Source organism: Fundulus heteroclitus, chromosome 14 (genome assembly GCF_011125445.2).
Source record: "Fundulus heteroclitus isolate FHET01 chromosome 14, MU-UCD_Fhet_4.1, whole genome shotgun sequence".
Taxonomy (NCBI): Eukaryota; Metazoa; Chordata; class Actinopteri; order Cyprinodontiformes; family Fundulidae; genus Fundulus; species Fundulus heteroclitus.
The window spans coordinates 18148455-18167438 of NC_046374.1; the positions used below are offsets into that span (position 1 = coordinate 18148455).

General features: G+C 41.6%; 1 protein-coding gene across 1 annotated transcript; it reads left to right on the plus strand.

The window, feature by feature from the left end:
• Nucleotides 1–2377: 2377 nt before the first annotated feature.
• LOC105922257 lies at nucleotides 2378–14122 on the plus strand. Its single transcript, XM_021313924.2, has 9 exons — nucleotides 2378–2441; nucleotides 2726–2890; nucleotides 5653–5762; nucleotides 5875–5959; nucleotides 6061–6256; nucleotides 8100–9172; nucleotides 9271–10070; nucleotides 12563–12769; nucleotides 12851–14122. The coding sequence occupies exons 1-9, from the start codon at nucleotides 2410–2412 to the stop codon at nucleotides 13093–13095; spliced, it is 2913 nt and encodes a 970-aa protein (XP_021169599.2). The 5' UTR covers nucleotides 2378–2409; the 3' UTR covers nucleotides 13096–14122.
• Nucleotides 14123–18984: the final 4862 nt, after the last annotated feature.

The following is an 18984-nucleotide window of genomic DNA, read 5'->3' on the forward strand; positions in this document are numbered from 1 at the left end:
CATATTAAACAGGTTTCCAGAGTTTCCTTTTTTCACCTCCGGAATATCGCCAAAATTAGAAACATTCTGTCCAGGAGTGATGCTGAAAAACTGGTCCATGCATTTGTTACTTCAAGGCTGGACTATTGTAATTCTTTACTATCAGGAATTCCACAAAATGCAGTTCAAAGCCTTCAGCTGATCCAAAATGCTGCAGCAAGAGTTCTGATGAAAATCAACAAGAGGGATCATATTTCTCCAATTTTAGCTTCCCTTCATTGGCTTCCTGTTAAATCAAGAATAGAATTTAAAATTCTTCTTCTAACGTATAAAGCCCTTCATAATCAAACTCCATCATATATCAGAGCTCTGATTACCCCGTATGTTCCTAACAGAGCACTTCGCTCTCAGACTGCAGGTCTGCTGGTGGTTCCTAGAGTCTCTAAAAGTAGAATGGGAGGCAGATCCTTTAGCTATCAGGCTCCTCTCCTGTGGAACCAACTCCCAGTTTTGGTCCGTGAGGCAGACACCCTGTCTACTTTTAAGACTAGGCTTAAAACTTTTCTTTTTGACAAAAATTATAACTAGTGACTCATGTTACTCTCAGCCACCTTTATAGTTTTACTGCTATAGGCTTAGGTTACTGGAGTATATCAGGATCTAATTTTCTCACTATATTGAGTTCTACTGTTCTTCAATTATACATTATGTGTTGTCATTTCTGCTTTAACTTTCTGTTCTCTCTCTTTTCTCTTCATAGTAGGTACACCTGGTCTGGCGTTCTGTTAACTGTGACATCATCCAGAGAAGACGGCTCACCCGCTACTACCATCTAATGTAGAACAGATTACTAGATCAATGTGTGCTTCTGTGCTTTTTTGTTTCTCTTGTTGTGTCTCTGCTCTGTCTTCTGTAACCCCAGTCGGTCGAGGCAGATGACCGTTCATACTGAGCCCGGTTCTGCCGGAGGTTTTTTTTCCCGTTAATGGGTGGTTTTTCTTCCCACTGTCGCTTCATGCTTGCTCAGTATGAGGGATTGCAGCAAAGCCATGTACAATGCAGATGACTCTTCCTGTGGCTCTACGGTTCCCCAGGAGTGAATGCTGCTTGTCGGGACTTTGATGCAATCAACTGGTTTCCTTATATAGGACATTTTTGACCAATCTGTATAATCTGACCCAATCTGTATAATATGATTGAACTTGACTTTGTAAAGTGCCTTGAGATGACATGTTTCATGATTTGGCGCTATATAAATAAAATTGAATTGAATTGAATTGAATTGAATATGAGTGTATAACTGAATAGACCTCCGAATCATTTAGGCGACTCAAGAAAGGTGTTTAAGTGGGTTTACGACTTCAGTGCGTGTTAAATAGCACATTCACTAGTACACCACTGGGGACTGTCAAAGTTTCATATGTACTTTTATGGAGGAAACTTTCATCTTTTCATTTCTATGCAGATGAGCCCCAGATTTAAAGGCCTGTAACATGTCAAATGTGTCTGATTCAACCAGACTTTAAGCTTGTGTGACTGCAGTCAGCAGGTGGCTGTCTAAAAACTTCCCAAACAATCAGAACAGCCAATGAAATGATGCTTATGGAACCAGCTAAACTAAAACATCATGATAACACAGTTTTTCTGTGGCTGAATCATTCAATACTACAACAGACTCAAAACTTGATTAAAGAAATGCGAGTAGGTTTAGCCCAAACTCTGTCCCTTCACCGGCACTTAAAGGGTGTAGCTAGGTCAGCCTATTTACATCTGAGGAAATTAACAAAGATCAGACCAGTCCTGTCAATTAAGGATGCTGAAACCCTCTTCAACCACCCTGTCTCTTCAGGGTTTGGTTACTGTAATGCTCTTATATTACCTGTACCAAAGAAGGCATTGCAATGTCTTCAGATGGTACAGAATGTATCAGCTGAGTTTTAACAGGTACAAGAAAATCTTCACAAAACACTCCGGTGCTCTCCTCCCTACACTGCCCAGCCGACATTACTGTGTGGACTTGGTATGAAATTTGCTCCGTAAATGTTGGCTGGGTGGCTTTCTAATAGAGTGTGGAGCATTTTCAAAGATGTTGCTTATTTAAAAAAAAGTAGAAGGTCCTGCTCCAGTTTGTCTTTCAGCTCTGGTGATCCCCTATACTACGGATGCTCTCTATTCCCAGGATCTGTACAGCATCGCCAGAATATCCACAAGGTTCACAAAAGGCCAAATGGTGAGTGATCTTTTCATTTGGTGTACCATTAGGGAGCAGTTTACTTAAATATACTAAATATTTGGCAGACATGTTTAACTGATCTTTTTAAGTCAATTTTTTTAGTTAGGTGGAAATTTTCAATAGCCATTTTTTTTTCTCTTTCATTCTATCCCTTCATTTGGAGGGTCCCAGGGATATGTCATCATCTCCATCAGGCAATGAGCCAGAGGCAGGCGTACATCTTGGACAGGTCACTAGCCCATCACAGGGCAACACATCTTTTGATTTCGATTTTTATTTTATTCTAGAAACAGATGCCACCTTGATCTATTATTTGCAGTTGTATTTTTATTACTTTCAATGTGATGCTATTTTTATTCAGACCATTATGGGTTTTTTTTATTATTATTATTTGTAACCTGGTAAATTTTATTGAGGATATATTTCGTGTTTTAATTAAAAAATTATTATTATTAGTCGTTATGTCCACATCTTTAAAGGGGGTGGGCTGCCTGCACCCCATTTTACCAGCAGAGCCTCGAAGGATGTTGTGCACATGCGCGCTGTGGAATCCACCGGAGCGCCAGAGGTAGTGAAGGCAGTCCTAATGGCGGAGAGCGTACGGTCGCCTTTTGACTACCGGGAGCCACCGACCCTCGACAGCGACGGTGATGGGAGCAAGCCGCCACCGCCACGGGGGTGAGTGAGTGCGGCGGCGAGAACCGGCGGGTCGTCGCGCGCCCGTTGTTTTCGCCGCACAAAACACCAGAGCCACATGCGCACGCGCTGGGAGCGTGCGCGTATTTGTAGTTAACGTTAGGAGCCAGCGTTCGCGTGCATGATTTCGGTGTTGTGGTGCATAAAACGAAGGAGGGAAAGTGCATTTTGTCCGTTCACAGGCTGCAGACGGCGAACATCAGAGGGACGCGTCTCCCTCTCAGTCGGCTGTCTTTGCATTGGGGGGAAGAACGCGTTTAATTCTGCTGTTTAGACGTCGGAAGAAGTCCTAGCTTGCTGCTGGAAGCTAACGGGCTAGCTGCGGTTTAGCATTCGCGTTAGCACTATCCCCGCAGGAATCTGTCGTCTCTTTAAACCCCGAAGTCAGCTGTCTCCCACATCTATCAGATTCCGAGAACTGCGCGTTGACGAGCATACCCCTCAACAATGTGGTCCCCAGCACCCCACGACTGACAGACCTTTTTTTTTTTTTTTTTTTTTTTGCGTTGAGTAAACAAAGTTGCTGACCACAAGAAAATGCATCCCAACAGTTGACTCTCACCGGGCTCAGTGGCTAGGGGGACGCATTGTTGCGCTAATCAACGTTTTCAAATGGCAAGCCTCACGGTCTGGGTGATTGAATGAAGGGGTGGGGCCACTATTGGTGTTGTGATTGGAAAAAAAAAAAAAAAAAATCACGACCATTAGCAGCAATCAGCGCGTTTACTCGTCGCATCCTGTTGACAGCAGATCGATAGCATCAGTCTTCTGTTAAATAAGGCCATGCTGTTGATCAAGCTATCCTTAATTGCAAGTTTACTTGACCAAAAATGACTAGTTGTTGAATAATAACATTTATTATTGCAATTTTTAACCAACAGCTAAATAAACAAATCAGATTTGCATTGGAAATCCCTCAGGTGTTTTCATTTTTATTTAATTTCAAGCAAAAAAAGCTCTTTATACATTCATATTTGTTGGCTGTTTTAGTTAATATATTTAAAATGGTTAACTAGAGTCACACTACAACTGGGATGGCAAGCTTCCTCGCAATATTATGTGAAATATCGCAATTACAAAGTATTGCTTGGATGCGATATTTGGTCGCCTATAATATTTCAATGGCTTTGCAGATTGTTTTCCAAAAATGCTTCTGGCCACTTGGTTGGACTTTTGCTTTCCGTCAGGCCAGTAAATTATGTAGATTTGCCGACCAAGTTCAGAAAGCTCTGGGAAAACGGTGGAAAAATATTTAAAAAATTGTAGAAAGGTGGATTTATTGTAATCAGGGTTGTGATTGCATTAGTCATCTATAATAAAACAGTCTCCCGATTTCGTACTATGTAGCCTCCCTTTTGCATACCGGTAATAGGTCAAGCCATTTTGCACATGGAAATGCATCAGTTGTTTTATTATACTTCAAGTAAAAGGTATTAAAAAAAAGACATGTTTTATTCACCCACTGGCGTTGCAATTATAACTGAACTGAGGCCTGTTTTTATTTTTCTTCAGTTCAGTATCAACAGATTTGTCATTCTGAAAACAGGCTAGTTTATTTACTTTGTTTTTCTTTTTATTGTTTTTGCCAGACTTGAGGTGGAACGTTACAAAATAACCACTTCATTGACCAAAATAGGTTTAACATAAAATAGCTTTATTTTAAGTTGAAGGAAAATTAATTATGTAATTATGGAAATGGAATAATGGAAAAATAAATGTAAATAGTATATTATTTGATAGGCATGGAAAAATATCCCGTCTATTCAAGGTGCCGGATTTGCCGTTTATGGCACACTTCTGTTTATTTAAGTGAAAAAGCAAAGTTGTTTTCTTGTGTTTTGCTTTTGTTTTACCATTTGTCATAATATGCCATATTTCATAAGAGCAAATGGATCCAAACACAACTCAGAACCATAATCAATTAAGAGGATGGATGGAATATGTTCAGGAAATGATGCACAACTAAGCTTGACGAAATGGTTTGTTTACAGGAACAAAATAGAAGGGTAGGGGTGTGACTGGATAACTGTTTACTAGTAATCCTGCTAATCGTCAAATTTAACTTCTGTATATATTTTTTTGCAGCCTTTTAACGAAAAGTCTTAACGCATCAGTGAATGGCCCAGTTATTGAAATCTGGCAGTTTTCCCTTGGTCAGCTCTGATGTGCCCAGCTGTCAAGTCAAATCCCCAAAAATCAGAATGTTTTGTGTCGTGATCAATAAATGCAATGAACCTGAATCCCTCTATTTGAGTTTAAACACATGAGCAAACACCATGTCCCTCGATGCGCTGTTTCAAGTCTAATGAAAATTAGATGTAGGTTAGGGATGGATGCTTTTGTTACAAATATTTGGGACAATCTTGTTATCTGTTAATTTCCTGTTGGAACATGAAGCACATTTTCTTTCTGTGACGGTTGATCAGTGCTTGTTGCGGTCAATTGTTGAATCAAATCAACGTTTACAAAAATCGGTTAATAGTTCTCTAGAAAGGCGGGATTTGCCAACATTGGAAGTAGGTCAGACAAATAAAGAAATCATCTGAGACAATAAAAGCCTGATTGGTGCATTTTTATTCAAACCAAATCAGGATAAAGATCTGGGGTTTCGCTTTGCTTTCCTCTGGCGCACCTTATTTTGTCTGCTAGCTCCACAAATATTTACAGTGAGCGTTTTAATCACTGCTTTGTATTTATCTGACCGTACACTAAACAAAGGCTTTTCTCTATAATTTTTTTTACAGCCGCGTGTGTGGGAGAAAAAGGAAGGGGACACCTGTGAAGGTGTGCGATCGAGCGTATGTAACAGAAGATGAGGAGGAGGAGAGCATGTCAGAGCACAGCTACAGCCCGGGTATAGATCCACATCCAACTTGCCATCTGTTGTTCCTCTGTTTATCCATCGCGCACCGTTCTACCCTCCGTCTTTCAAAAATAGTTGCAGTAATGAAACAATTTGATGGCAGGTGATGGCCCGTACCCCGAAGGGGCCGAAGACCGCCTCCCTCCCCCTGGTAGTCCCTACTACCTGTCTGACCCCACTCAGCTCTGGTAAAGATCCACCCTCATCACGTTTGTCTGAAGCGTTCTGAAGCTCTTGTGGCTAAACCCACTTCATGTTTGTTTTTTGTTTTTTTGTTTTGTTTTTTCAGCGTTCCTGAGCTGGGTGAAGAGGGCGCGAGCGGCGTCCGGGGTCCCGTGCTCTTCCACCCGCCCCCCAACTGCCGGATTCGGGAAGTCCACTGCGGCACCCAGGTGCGGCTGGTCGTCATAGCGATCCGCGACATCGCGAAAGGGGAGGAGATAACTGTGGACTACAGCCTGACGGACTGGGGGGAGAACGCACTGGTGAGTTGTGAGAGGCGCAGACGGCATTATTCAGCATTTTCTGTTAAATGAAAAGAGCGAACTAGCTTAGTAAAGATGCTGTTCAATATTAGGGCGGAAATGGTTTCAACGTACATCATATATTTCAAAAACCGACTATATAACCATTTTAAAATGAAATTACCATCAAATCTGAAAGTGCATACCAAAAATGTTTTTATGTGCAGGCGGGAACCAATGACTCTAAAGCAAAAACATTTTAACCACTGAATAGCATCAGTTGTTCAATAAAAAACATTTAATGCTTTATGAATACGCTGGATTTTTACATCGATTTATATTTGAATGGTACTCTTCACAACTTTATCTTAACATTATCTCTCACTCGAACACCCGAAACACTATTTCACTACGTCTTTTGGACTATTCACACTATATTCTGGTTGAACTTGACCCCTGGTCTTGTTAATGCTGTTTGTCTGTTTATAACACAGAATCTAAGCGTCAATATTTAGTTCATTCAGTTTGTTCCTAGAAGCTGCAATTTGTTTTTTATAGGAAAGTCCAATCAGTTTTTACAAATTCTATAAAGTCCAGGACTGACAGATATTAAAATAGACTTAATTCATATTTAAAAAGCTAAAAGAAAAGCAGCAAAGTGGCCTTTATTCCCTCACTTCAAAAAGCTATTTATGTATAGTTTTGTTTCATGATTTTTGGAACATACAGATAAAAAGACACTAAACTGCTCAAGCAGTTTAAGGTTAATACAGAAAAAAGTAATTAATTCGTACTACAACTACAGACCTCAACAGCAAAGACATTTAATTAGTCAGGTAATGAGTTTTTTATTTATATTTTTGTTTTTTCATTATGTGTATTTTGGGTTTCTTTTGCTGTATTTTCGTCTCTTGTCTTGTGTGTGTGTGTGTGTGTGTGTAAAAGGTGATGTAGAGCCTTGTTAAAGATACATTTCTGTCAAATGAAGTGTATATTCTACATATGTACTTAAATATACAGAATGTAATAAAATTGCACCAAAAAACCCTGAAAATTATAATCTTGAAAAGTATGATATTTTTAAATTTAGAATTTGAATAAATCCTGATACCAGAATTTAAAAATGTTTTAATGCCAAACATCTTTATACAAGACAGCAATTGTTCTGATTTCCTGAAACTTTACAATGACCATGTTTACAAATAACGCAACAATTAAAAATGACCAAATAAAAGAAAAAAGGAAGAAGCTGCTGGTCACAGATTTGCTGTTAAAAATTGGTTACGTTTGCATAATTGCAATTTAACATAAACAGCACATTTACCTGTTTTTGCTGTTTTCTTTAAATGTGTTCTGATGCTTAAATGTTTTCAGATAAAATATTTTTAAAAAGCTTCGTGTGCTCAGGCTGCAGACTGTTATTTATATGTGACATCATTTAGTAAATGACAGCAGCCAAAGTTGGAAACTGTAGTCGATCAGCGCATGTAAAAGAAAAAAAGGTGTGACCGTGACTGGCTCTAATAACAATAAGCATAACATTAATAGTAATATCAATGTTATAGAAACAGTAACGCATAAATAATATATTATGCTGCTTGAAGTGAATTATGTTATTGGCTGTAGTCCTAATTTCACATTTTATTACTTTTTGCATATTTTCAGCATGTTTTAAATACACTATCATAATCTCGTTAACTGTTATCAAAATGATTATCTAATTATTGCTCTCAGAAAATCACAAACAACAATAAAAAAGCTGCCAACTTCATCCCGATGTAGTTTAGTTGTGCACAGCGGACAGTTTTAAGCTGACTCCGGTTCTTTCTTTTCTTATTATTTTTCTGTCTTTTTGTGTAACCAGGAGGAAGAGGCTGGCCCTCACCCGCTGTCCCTCTCTGTGTCCGATTACCTCACCCCCTCCTGGTCACTGTCCCCCTCCTCCTCCCCGCTCACCCACTCGGAGCCCAGCGACTCCGACCGGGAGGAAGACGAAGAGGAGGAGGACGACGATGACGACGACGACGACGAAGAGGAGGAGATCGAGGAGATAAGGGGCCGCATGCTCCGGCGCCGCAAGAAGCGCAAGCTGCCGGCGGCCGTCGACTCCAAGAAGAAGAGCGCGCCCGCCTCCTCCAGGGGACCCGGGCGCCCCTGCTCCTCCTTCTCCCGCCCGGGGCCCGTGGCGCCCCCAGCTCGGTCGCAGGGCCCCATCAGCCCCCTGGCGCACCCCACCACCAACATAAACAATAACATCAACATAAACATCGGCAGCTCCGGCGGCGCCGCGGTCAGCCGGCGGCAGCACTGCCCGTACTGCGGCCGCCACTTCCGCTCCCTGGCGCGCCACCTGGAGAAGTACCACGGCAACCAGCCGGAGGTCAGGACCGCCATGGAGCTGGCCCATCTGCACTCGCACAGCTCCTCCAACGGCAACGCGCCACACCCCTCCTCCTCCTCGTCCTCCACCTCCGCCACGCACGGCCATTCCTTCGCCATCCCGCAGTCCTCCGCCTCCAACCCGGCTCCGCCCTCGCTCTTCTCCCGGGAGAGGGAGTCGCCGGCGACGCGCTCCAGCACCGGCAACGTCTCGTTCTCCCTCTCTCTTTCGCCGCCGCCGTCGGCTCCGCCCGCCGCTGCTGCGAAGAAGGGCCCCGGCTTACCGCTGCCGGCGGCGAAGCTGTCGTCTCCGCCTCCGCCGCCGCCGCCGCTGGTCCCTCGGGTGAAGAGTCCGTCTCCGCCTCCGACCTCTGCCCCAAAAAGAGGACGGAGGATGAAGAAGGAAAAGCACGAGGAGCAGCAGAAGGTGGAGGCGGAGAGGACCCAGGAGGAGCTGCTGCCGCCTCCCACCCCGGAGCCGGATATCGATCCGGATGAAGAGCTGGAGCTGAGCGGAGGGGAAGACAACGCGCCACAGAAGAACGGAGAAGTTGTAAGGTGTGGTGGGAGTTCTTTTTTTTTCTGTGGTCAGAAACATGTTTGTTGTCTTTTAAAGTTTCTAATAAAAGCTTTTTCTCCCATCTTTTTACCCCCAGCACACACAGACCGCACATGTCTCCCCTGCTCTCCTCCCTGTCGTGTTTAATCAACTACCTCCGCCACCAGCAGCACTCCTCCTGCCTCTCTCTGACTCGGTCTCCTCACTCTGCCGAGGCCTGGCGCCTCCTCTGCCACTCCAGCCTCTCCCTGCTCATCCTCTACAACCGACACCGGGAATGCGAGGTGGCCAAGCTCACCATCCAGGACTACCGCGGCCGGACCACGCCGCAGGCCGCCTCCGGCGCCAGCGCCCCCTCCGCCATGGAGTCTTTCCTGTCCCCCTTCGAGCGGCAGGTCCTGTGTCACCTCCCGCGGGCGGGCGTCCTGGGCAAGCGCGGCCGCGTCCAGCCCCTCATTCTGCCGCCTCACTGCGAGTCCTGCCTGGACCTGCTTCTCCGCACCAGCCCCAACGTGGGCGTGGACCCCGAGAGCCCCTACGTCTTTTCCCGGCCGTACCACTCGCCTGCCACCCCGCTCCGCGGCACGGACCTCCTGAGGAACTTGGCCCGGGCGAGCGGGGCCAAGAACGCCGGGGCGCTGACGGCGACGCGCGTGCGGCGGCAGGTGGCCATCCTCACCCAGCTGCTGCTGCTGGACGAGGGAGAGGCGCAGGGAGCGGCCGTCAAGCGGCTGGAGGACTTCCTGGAGCAGGAGTACCACGTGACGCAGAGCTGCTCCTCCATCAAACGAGACCCGGCGCTGATGAGTCGAGTCGGACGCGTCGTTCTCTACGGAGAGAGGGAGGGCGTGCTTTTCAAGGGGATGAGCCTGCAGGACATTTGCCTCGAGTTGGACGGTAAGAAAGTACATCTGTCTCTGTTTTACGCTACATTCGTTTCTGCCTAATTTCATTATTTAATTATTTCCAACCCATCGCTGCCTGTAAAGGTTCTTTTTTTTTTTTTTAAACAAAAACCTTTTCAACCAACTAGATAACTCTTGCAATTCAATAAACACAAGCATAGTAAGACATCATGATCAGAAAGATTTACATGTGTAGAGCATATGTACCAAATTAAATTAACATGAGGGGTTCTAATTGTGAAATATAGGCTATATTATTTATATATAGCCTATATTTGCCCACTTTTACTTACCATAATCAGAGTTTGAAATAAATTAAAATATCATGAAACATTCAATGTACTTTATTTTGAAAAACCAACACTGGCTTCTATATCCTGTCCGGCTGCTGTGCTGCTCTCAAGAGGGAAGGACGACTAGAGACGACAGTCCAGTGTTGCCCGTCTTTGTTGCTATACTTAGTGACTTTACCGACGTCTTAATGCCGGCTTTACTGAAAGCATCAGTCGTTCTGGATTCACTGTATTGAGGCAGTAGCAGGAGCTGCTATCATTCTTCCTCAGCGTTGTCTTACAGGCACACCACCTCTGCAGCTGCCTTGTCGCGTAAATATAGTTTTTAAAGTACTGGTTGTTTTTTTTTTTTTTTTTTTTTTTTTTTTTTTTTTTTTTTTTTTTTTTTTCGTATCTGAAACTGTTGCTCTAAAATAATTCCCTGATTTTTGATTCACACACAGCTTCAATCACTTTTCCACCTAGTTCATGTTTTGGTACAGTTTGTTTTGTGTGGATTCCGGCATTGTATTAAAATTAATGAATCGTTTTATAAAGGTAACTTTAAGTTCCAAACACATTTAACTATTTTTAATAATTTCTTTTTTTTTTTGTCTTGGAAAAAGTTATCCTACAGCCTGAGTCACAAATGTATGAACAAATGTGCAAATTAGATGACAAAGTATTGACACCCCTATAATAGACAAAGTAGTCCATGGTTATGAAGTGCTAGGAACATTTAAATGCTTTTTACTAAAGTGAGATGTGCATTTGTTTTCTGCCGCATTTACGCCTAAATAATATCCACTTCAGCCTGCTGTCTTCAGAAGCGGCCTGCTTATAGAGTCTACCTGCGTGATTTAATCTCTATAAATCCTGCTGCTCTGAGGCGTTTGTTGGAGAACAAACGGCTTCATGAAGATCTATGGGTCAGACATGAAGGGCAGCAAGGAAAGCATTAATCAGAGCAGCAAGCATCGGTAAGAGGCAAGAAGAACGTCATTGTCGAAAGATGTTTGTATTTTCCCAACAGCCATGTTGGACAGTGTTATTCATCATCTTGTGGTTCGCTGTCCTACATGTTAGAGGTGTGTCCCTGCTGCCAACCAGCTGGCTTGGAGGAAAGGGTGATTAAAAACAGCAGCGCTTAATGGCATGATGGGTAGAAAAAAAGGCAATCATTTTAAACAGATGTGGCGGAGCACACAGACGTAAGTAAAACATGAAGGACAGTGAGCGAAGACATGGAAGCCGTTGGGTGTTTATGGAAGGACGTATGGAGACACTGAGGCCGGTGTCCTGCAACTAGTTGAAATGCATCTGCTCCAGAAAACCTGAATCTCATAACTGGGTCAGTAGCAGGGCTCAGAAGAACCTGACTTCATGCTGAACAGGAGATCCAGACCTTTGGTTCAGGTGCATGGCACCAGCGACGGGTCGGACTGTTCAGATGGCCATTAGGGTCTGCAGAAGGCTGAGGACCGATGCAGAGGTCCCCCTTCCCGTATGTCAGCAATTCAGTCAAGGTATCGACCCAAATCCTATGGAAAGTTTGCGACAAGATGCAAAAACACACATTTGTTTCCTTCCACTTCATAATTATGCTCTTCTTTGTGTTGGTCTATCACATAAAGCCCACTAAGACACATGGATGTTTATGGTTTTAACATTGCTGCAAAATATGACTTACAGAGTTCTGAATACTTTTGCACACAATGCGAATAAATAAGACATTTGATTCGCTCCCGGGGTGTAATCCTGCTCTTAGTTGGACTTGCAGACCAGTTGATTCTACAAAATCTAAATAAAAACTCTGCCTTTTGTTCATTGAATCCTTGCCCCATGAATAGTTTTTAAAACTCTTAACTTTTTTTTTTTTAATTTTTATATACAAGATAACAAGTTTAAATACGGCTCCATTCACCTTGAAACCCTGTAACTCTGCACTGCGTTTAGCTATGCTTATTTATTTGTCAAGGATTTTATTTGTTTGAAGGCCTCACAGGATCAGAATTGACCATGATTAAATTATGCATTTGCATTATTTGCTACATATTTACTTTTGGTCATCAGTAAGGAGTGCAGCAACAGTGTCGTGCGTGCAATAAGGAATTTAATACAAGCCTAAGCTATTTTACAACATCAAATGTTTAGGCTGACATTAGTAGTCTATGCCGCAGCAGAGTCACATTCAGGTTTGTTTTTTAAACAGTGATGTCGGGCAACTCGGGAGACTCGTTCTCAGAAGATTCGGAGGCAGATGAAAAGAAGGAAGATGTCAAGGTGAAGACGGAGGTGATGGTAAAGAAGAAAGGCCCGGGCCGGCCGCCGAGGAAGAAACCCGCACCCGTTCCCACGCCCACTGTCAGCCCACCTGTAGCTAACGCCCAAAAAAGGAGACCTGCTCCAGTTAAATCAGGTACGTTTGTCAATATCAACCCACGACTCGAGAGGTTAATGTGAGCTTGTGTTGATGGCCCTGGTTTACGCCTTCCCGTAGGAAAACGCGGCGTGCTGAAGCGGCCCTGGTCCGAGGCGGAGCGCGTAGCTGTGGAGACGCACCTCAACAAGAACCTCCTGGAGCTGCGAGTCCCCGCCAAGGCGGACTGCGAGCGCTGCCTGGAACTCTGCCCCCTGCTGGTGAGCAACCAGCGGGACTGGAGGGCCATCAAGTTTTACGTCCACAACCGGATCCAGCTGCTGAAGAAGCAGGGGAGGAGAGAGAGCGCCGCTGCGGTCAGCTAGAGCGAACGAACGCAGATACCATTAATGTATAAACCACCAGCAGTCGGGATGAACTGTGGCTCAAGCCCAGAGGAGCAGCGCCTGAAGTTTTAGTGGGTTTTTCCAGGTCTCATGGCTCTGGTTATAAGGGAGTAGTGTAATAAAAGTGATTAAGCTACAGTATGAGGATAGATTGGATGGAAATATGAAACGTCCTCTCTCTTGCTTTCTGTTTCAGTCGCTTTTGGACAAAGTGAGATTGGGCACAGAGAATGCCTTTTTCATTGTATTTTCTGTGTCCTCTTTACTTTCTGTTGGTGAGATAAAAGTCGAGAACCTACGGGAGAAACAAGTCTGTGACGTAGACGCACAGCAGACGGCCCTCGATCGCTTTGCTCTCGCTCAATGCTGTTGACCAAACATGAATGTGTAAAGCTTTGGGAGAGCAGACAAGACTACATGGACTCGTACCATCAACCTGTACAGTATGTGTTTGATGCTCTGTGTGTGTGTGTTGGCGGGAAAAAAAAAAGTATTCTTCAGTGTCCCAGACCATGATGCACCCGTTTTAAGTGTTTCCTGCATACCCGTATACCATCGTCATAGATTAGTATGTGTCAAGGCACGTCTACTTGAATCCACTGAGTATCATTTTAAAGAAATATTATGTATTTCAGAATCAACATATGAACTTTTCCACGCTGTAAATAGTTCCTAATCTATAAAAGTATGGGGTTGTGATAGCAAAGTTGGCAGTGTCTCTTTGTGTACATAAACTGTAAATATTACCTGTACTTATTAAAATGTATGACATTTTGTTGTGTTTTCCTAAACTGCGTTGTAAAGTGAATTTTACATTGTGAAAAATGGCAAGACAACATAGAGATGACAAACTTGGTATGTTTTCTTTTTTTATTATTATTATTTATTAAAAAGTGAGAATTTGTTTTCTAACATTTTTCAGGTGTGGATAAGTATGGAAAATGTTTTGTTTCAAGATTTTACTCCTTATTCTACAGGCCCGTAAAAATAAATCAGAATATCATCAGCAAAGTAGTTTATTTCAGTAATTCATTTATTTTAAAGAAAGGTAGGTTGACAAGAGTAATCTGTTTCAAAGTTTTATAATCTGTTGGCATCTAATGACAATCTAGAAACAATAAGATATTTATTAATGTGAAAATATGTGGCTGTGTTATTTAAATTGCAAAGGATGAGCCCCTTGAGATGAAACTCTTATTTTCACGGGGGTTCTTAAAAAAAAAAAACAGACGAGACAGATGGAGAAGTATACACAAGAAAATACATATACATACAAATGGCCAGACGCAACCAATCAGACCATGCATTCAAACACAAAGCTTTCTAATAAAGATTCTAAGATAGACATTAACACAATATTGAAATATACAAAAAAAAGTCAAACAGTTTAAAACATTTTGAAAATGTCAAGCAAGGTTAATGAGTAGACAATCGTAAATGCAGTTGTCCAGCAGAAACTAACCATCAACCTCCATGTGGGGGTAATGCCACCAAGGGTCAGTCCAAAAGAAATTGCAAAACTTCCTAAAAAAATAGGGATAGCCATGGATTTGAGAGGACAGCATGTAAAGAGAGATTTCACATGGTGTGAAACTGATGTCAGAGCTTTAAGGGACGCCACACACAGGCCTGTCCAGGACGTGGGCTCCCACTGTCACATTCCTTGTGTTAAACTACTCAGAGAGCAGAGTGATGGGGCCCCTGTTTTATCAGTTCTTTATTTATGCTTTCCTCTGCTGTCAAGCTTTATGGAGACGCTGATCTGATCTTCCAGCAGAATTTGCCACCTGGCCAAGTGTTGAAGGTACTAATACCTGCTTTAATGATCTTGGTATAACTGTGTCATTCTGTCTCTGAGCTTAATGATATTTGTATTTTTGAGATTGACCAGAATTTATACATAACTTAATACGTTTGTCCGGTTGATTGATTTTTAGATAAGATAAGATAGACTTTATTGATCTCACAGTGGAGAAATTCACGTGTCGCATCGGCTCAATAATCAAAAAGAAGGTGCCATAAGGAGGAAAAGGTGCATGAGGTATATTCAGTGCGTCCACATATATACAGTGGACCGAGAAAAAAACGAAAACATAGAAAGCAGAGATTTAAGATGACTTATGTACATTTAAGGTGACTTATATATGGATTGACGTTGTACATTAAAGTGGTACCAGGTAAGAATAAATCAAATGTTATGATCGGTTATTCAATAACTCTTTACTCCTTTTACCAAACATGTTTTACTTGAGTACGAGTTGTGGCTACTTTACTGGCCTCTGTTGTATGAAGGGGGCGCTCTTCATACAACAACAGCAGAGGGCATGAAGAGGGTGTTTTGTTGCATTCTCCGTAATGCGATAAAACGGCACAAAAATAAACCCAGAGTTAACGCGATAACTTAAGGTAAATATAACGTTGTCAACTCAAATTACCTACGATAACGTTAAAGTCTGCCAACAGCAAATATTCGGCATCACAAGTGTAGCAAAATAACCAATCGTATACTGTTGCTAGGGAAAATGTATACATATTTGGCCAATCAGCATCGCCAAAATGAATGGCTTTGGGGCTCCTGGAGTCATAGCCCTAGCTGCACAGTGATAGGTGAATAGACCAGTTCACGCGTGACGTCACGAGCTACGTCCGCGCTACATCCGGGTCACGCTGGTAAGCGAAAACAGTTCTGTTTTCGCTTACCAGCATGACAAAACTGGTGAATTTGAGCTTGCTTTTAGTTTATTTTTGGAATCTAAACAATGCCTACGACTTGTTGTGCTCCCGGTTGCACATAGAGGCATTCCAAATCGTCGGATGTACGTTTCTTTCGTTTACCGAGGGACGAAGAAAGACGAAAGAAATTGATAATTTCAATGAAAAGGATGCAGACAGACAATCCCAATCGACTGGGAGCCATCATACCACGACAGAATTTGCAGTCTACACTTCATCTCCGGTAAATACAACTTAATTTTGCACTAGTCATTGTTCTGCTTAAATAATTATATAAATAAAAAATTAGGATATATATTTAAGTCAAGACGTAAACGTTCGTTTCGTAATAATAAACGTGCATGTACAATGTATGCAAACCCTCTGGCATGAGTCTGTGAAAAGGATTAATAAGACAAAAACACCAAAATAATCCTTTGTGAACAATGTTTTTTTTATTAATTAAATGCTTATTGTGGAATCGTAGTAATTTTACGACTTTTAATTTAAATAGGCACAGGGAAATCTATTGGCCAGCCCCACCAAGATTTTTTTTCACCAGCCGCCACTGAATTTATCATTGTATTAATTTAACAAACAGGGGCCTCATTAGTGCTTTCTATATTTGGCAAAGCTCTATATGTCTGTATTTTAGACAAAGATTTCCCTTCTTGGCCAAAATGTTTCAATCTCTAGTTTTACTGTTCTGCCCACTGCTGACAAAAATCTAAATTACGATATATTTCAACCATAATTGCGATTTAATTTGACTTTTCTCTGCATTAACCACAAGCAACAAAATTGCCTGTAAATAAGGATGTTTGTAAACAAGGACTATTTAAAACAAGAAATTTTAATTGTTTTTATTAATCAGAATATTGTTACTGAAGAGAATATTTAGTTGAGTTGGACATCAATTCTTGTTGAACAAAAAGTGCAACCAACAAACAAGTCTATGTATCAAACAATTTGACCGCTACTTAATGCTATGGCAAGATTCCTGAAAGTTTCTGGTAAAAAGTATGATTATATAAACTCTAAAAAAAATAATAAAATTAGTTAATCTCACTGCTGCAACTCTCTTCCCACTTTAAACATCTTACCAACACCCAAAGGATGGGTCTTATCCATTAATTGTTATGTAGTCAATAATTGCAGACCCCTGTGATTTGGAAATTGTGTTTTAATTGTGATTATATTGCAAATGCAATTAATTGTCCAGCCCTAGTTTCAGCCTCTGCTTCCACGTTAGCATCTGTCATGGCTTGCTGATCATCAGAGACATGTTCTGGCTCAGAAATGTAGCGATGAACCTTTTGCTGCCTGCAGTAACGTGCCATCAGACTTGCATTTTTCAGGGAAAAGCTCCATCAGATCAGATGAAGATGCTTCAGAATCAGAGTCCATCTAAAGTCCTTCAGCAAATAGCTTATGACCATTGACCCAAAGAAATCTCAGAAATTATTATGCCTCTCAGGGCAAAAGTTTCAGATGCATTTTATATTTTGGATATACCATGAATTACGGATTAATTTTTCTACAAAACTCAGACAAAAATATTCCATCTTTAGTTTATAGTTGGGCATGTAAAAGTAAAAAAGTAAAATCACAATGACATTGGTTTCTGCACTTTTATTTAAAAATCATGTTTTGTGGCCCTCAAGTGATTTCTATTCCACAATGTTTAGCCACGTGGCAACAAATTGGGCACGCGCTGATTTATGGTCCAGCCATACTGTAAAATCCTCAGTGACACCAGTGACATGGATGTTTACCGTGTGCAAAACAGCTGCTCTGCTAGTTTTTGTGCTCTTTTAAAAACAAAACTTTAAAATTTCTTTATTTAGCTGTGCTTTTTCACTTCTGGCAATTAGCTTTTATAAATGACATATTAGTTCAACTACTATCTTAGCATATAGAAGCTGTTTACTTTTTCACCATAGGATAACTAACTATAGGGGGCAGCAATGGCCTAGTGGTTGGAGAGCAGGTAGCTTGTGTCTTGGAGAGGCTATAAGGTTCCTGGTTTGACTCCCACTGACTGCCACTAAGTCCCTGAGCAAGACCCTTAACCCCAGAATGCTCCCTGGGTGCTGAACAGTGGCAGCCCACTGCTCCCTCGGAGACGGGTTTAAGGCTGAGGACAAATTTATTTGGAATGTATGCTGCAATGACATTATTGTTATAAATGTTTTTAATCATCAGCAGTAAAAAAAAACTTAGAACCTTGAGATTGAATCCAATGTTCAAACAATAAGAATCATACATTTTGATATGTTTACATTTTGTATTCTAGGTCTTCTTAAACAATGGGAAAATTTATTTTTTGCAAGCTCTTGTGTTGTACCTGTCTTCTGATCTCCCACACGTCTGTTCTGTCTTTATCTCTATTCTCCCTCTTTTGAACTGAGCTCATAAGCAGAATGTGGAAACAACATTGATCAAAACCTAATTTAATCAGTTTTTATACAAGTTAGGTTTGATCCTAAAACAAAATGTATTTTTGCTTAGAATCCAAGCATTAAGTGGAACCGCTTGTGGTGCAGATGGTTTGTATGGTCGTAGCTCAACATCTGCCGCCTGGTCTGTTTTGTTCACTGTGTTTCACCTTTTTTTAATTAATTCTCATTTTTTATATTCTTACTCTGATTTAATTTTAAAACATCTAAAGATATTCACATTATAAATAGCTCCTAAAAAAACATTTGACATTCTGTCAATTTCTCCAGATTGTAAAGTAAAACAAAGAAAATGACAGATGACACACACAGATGCAATATTGTTGGTATTTTTATTTGAAAGATAAAAACGAACTAAACCATAACTAATACTAATGTTTAATTGAAGTTTGGATGGACGGCTCCATAGAGCAGAATGTTCATTTGTTTCATGAGAGTAAAAAATCTTTTCGACGTCTCGCTATTTTACCGACCCTCCATGATCATGGAGCTGCCATTAAATCAGTTATCCAAGCTTTATCTTTCTAGTATTTAAAAATCTTCCAGTTATTAAATTGTTTAAACATTTTCCCAAAGGCATTTATAGCAAAACACGCTCTGAAGGAATTGTACAAAAGGTTTTATTAACGTTATAATGTTAGAATGAAAGATGAGTAGCAGAAAGAGAGGTGGACATGCAACAAACGTCCATGAATTA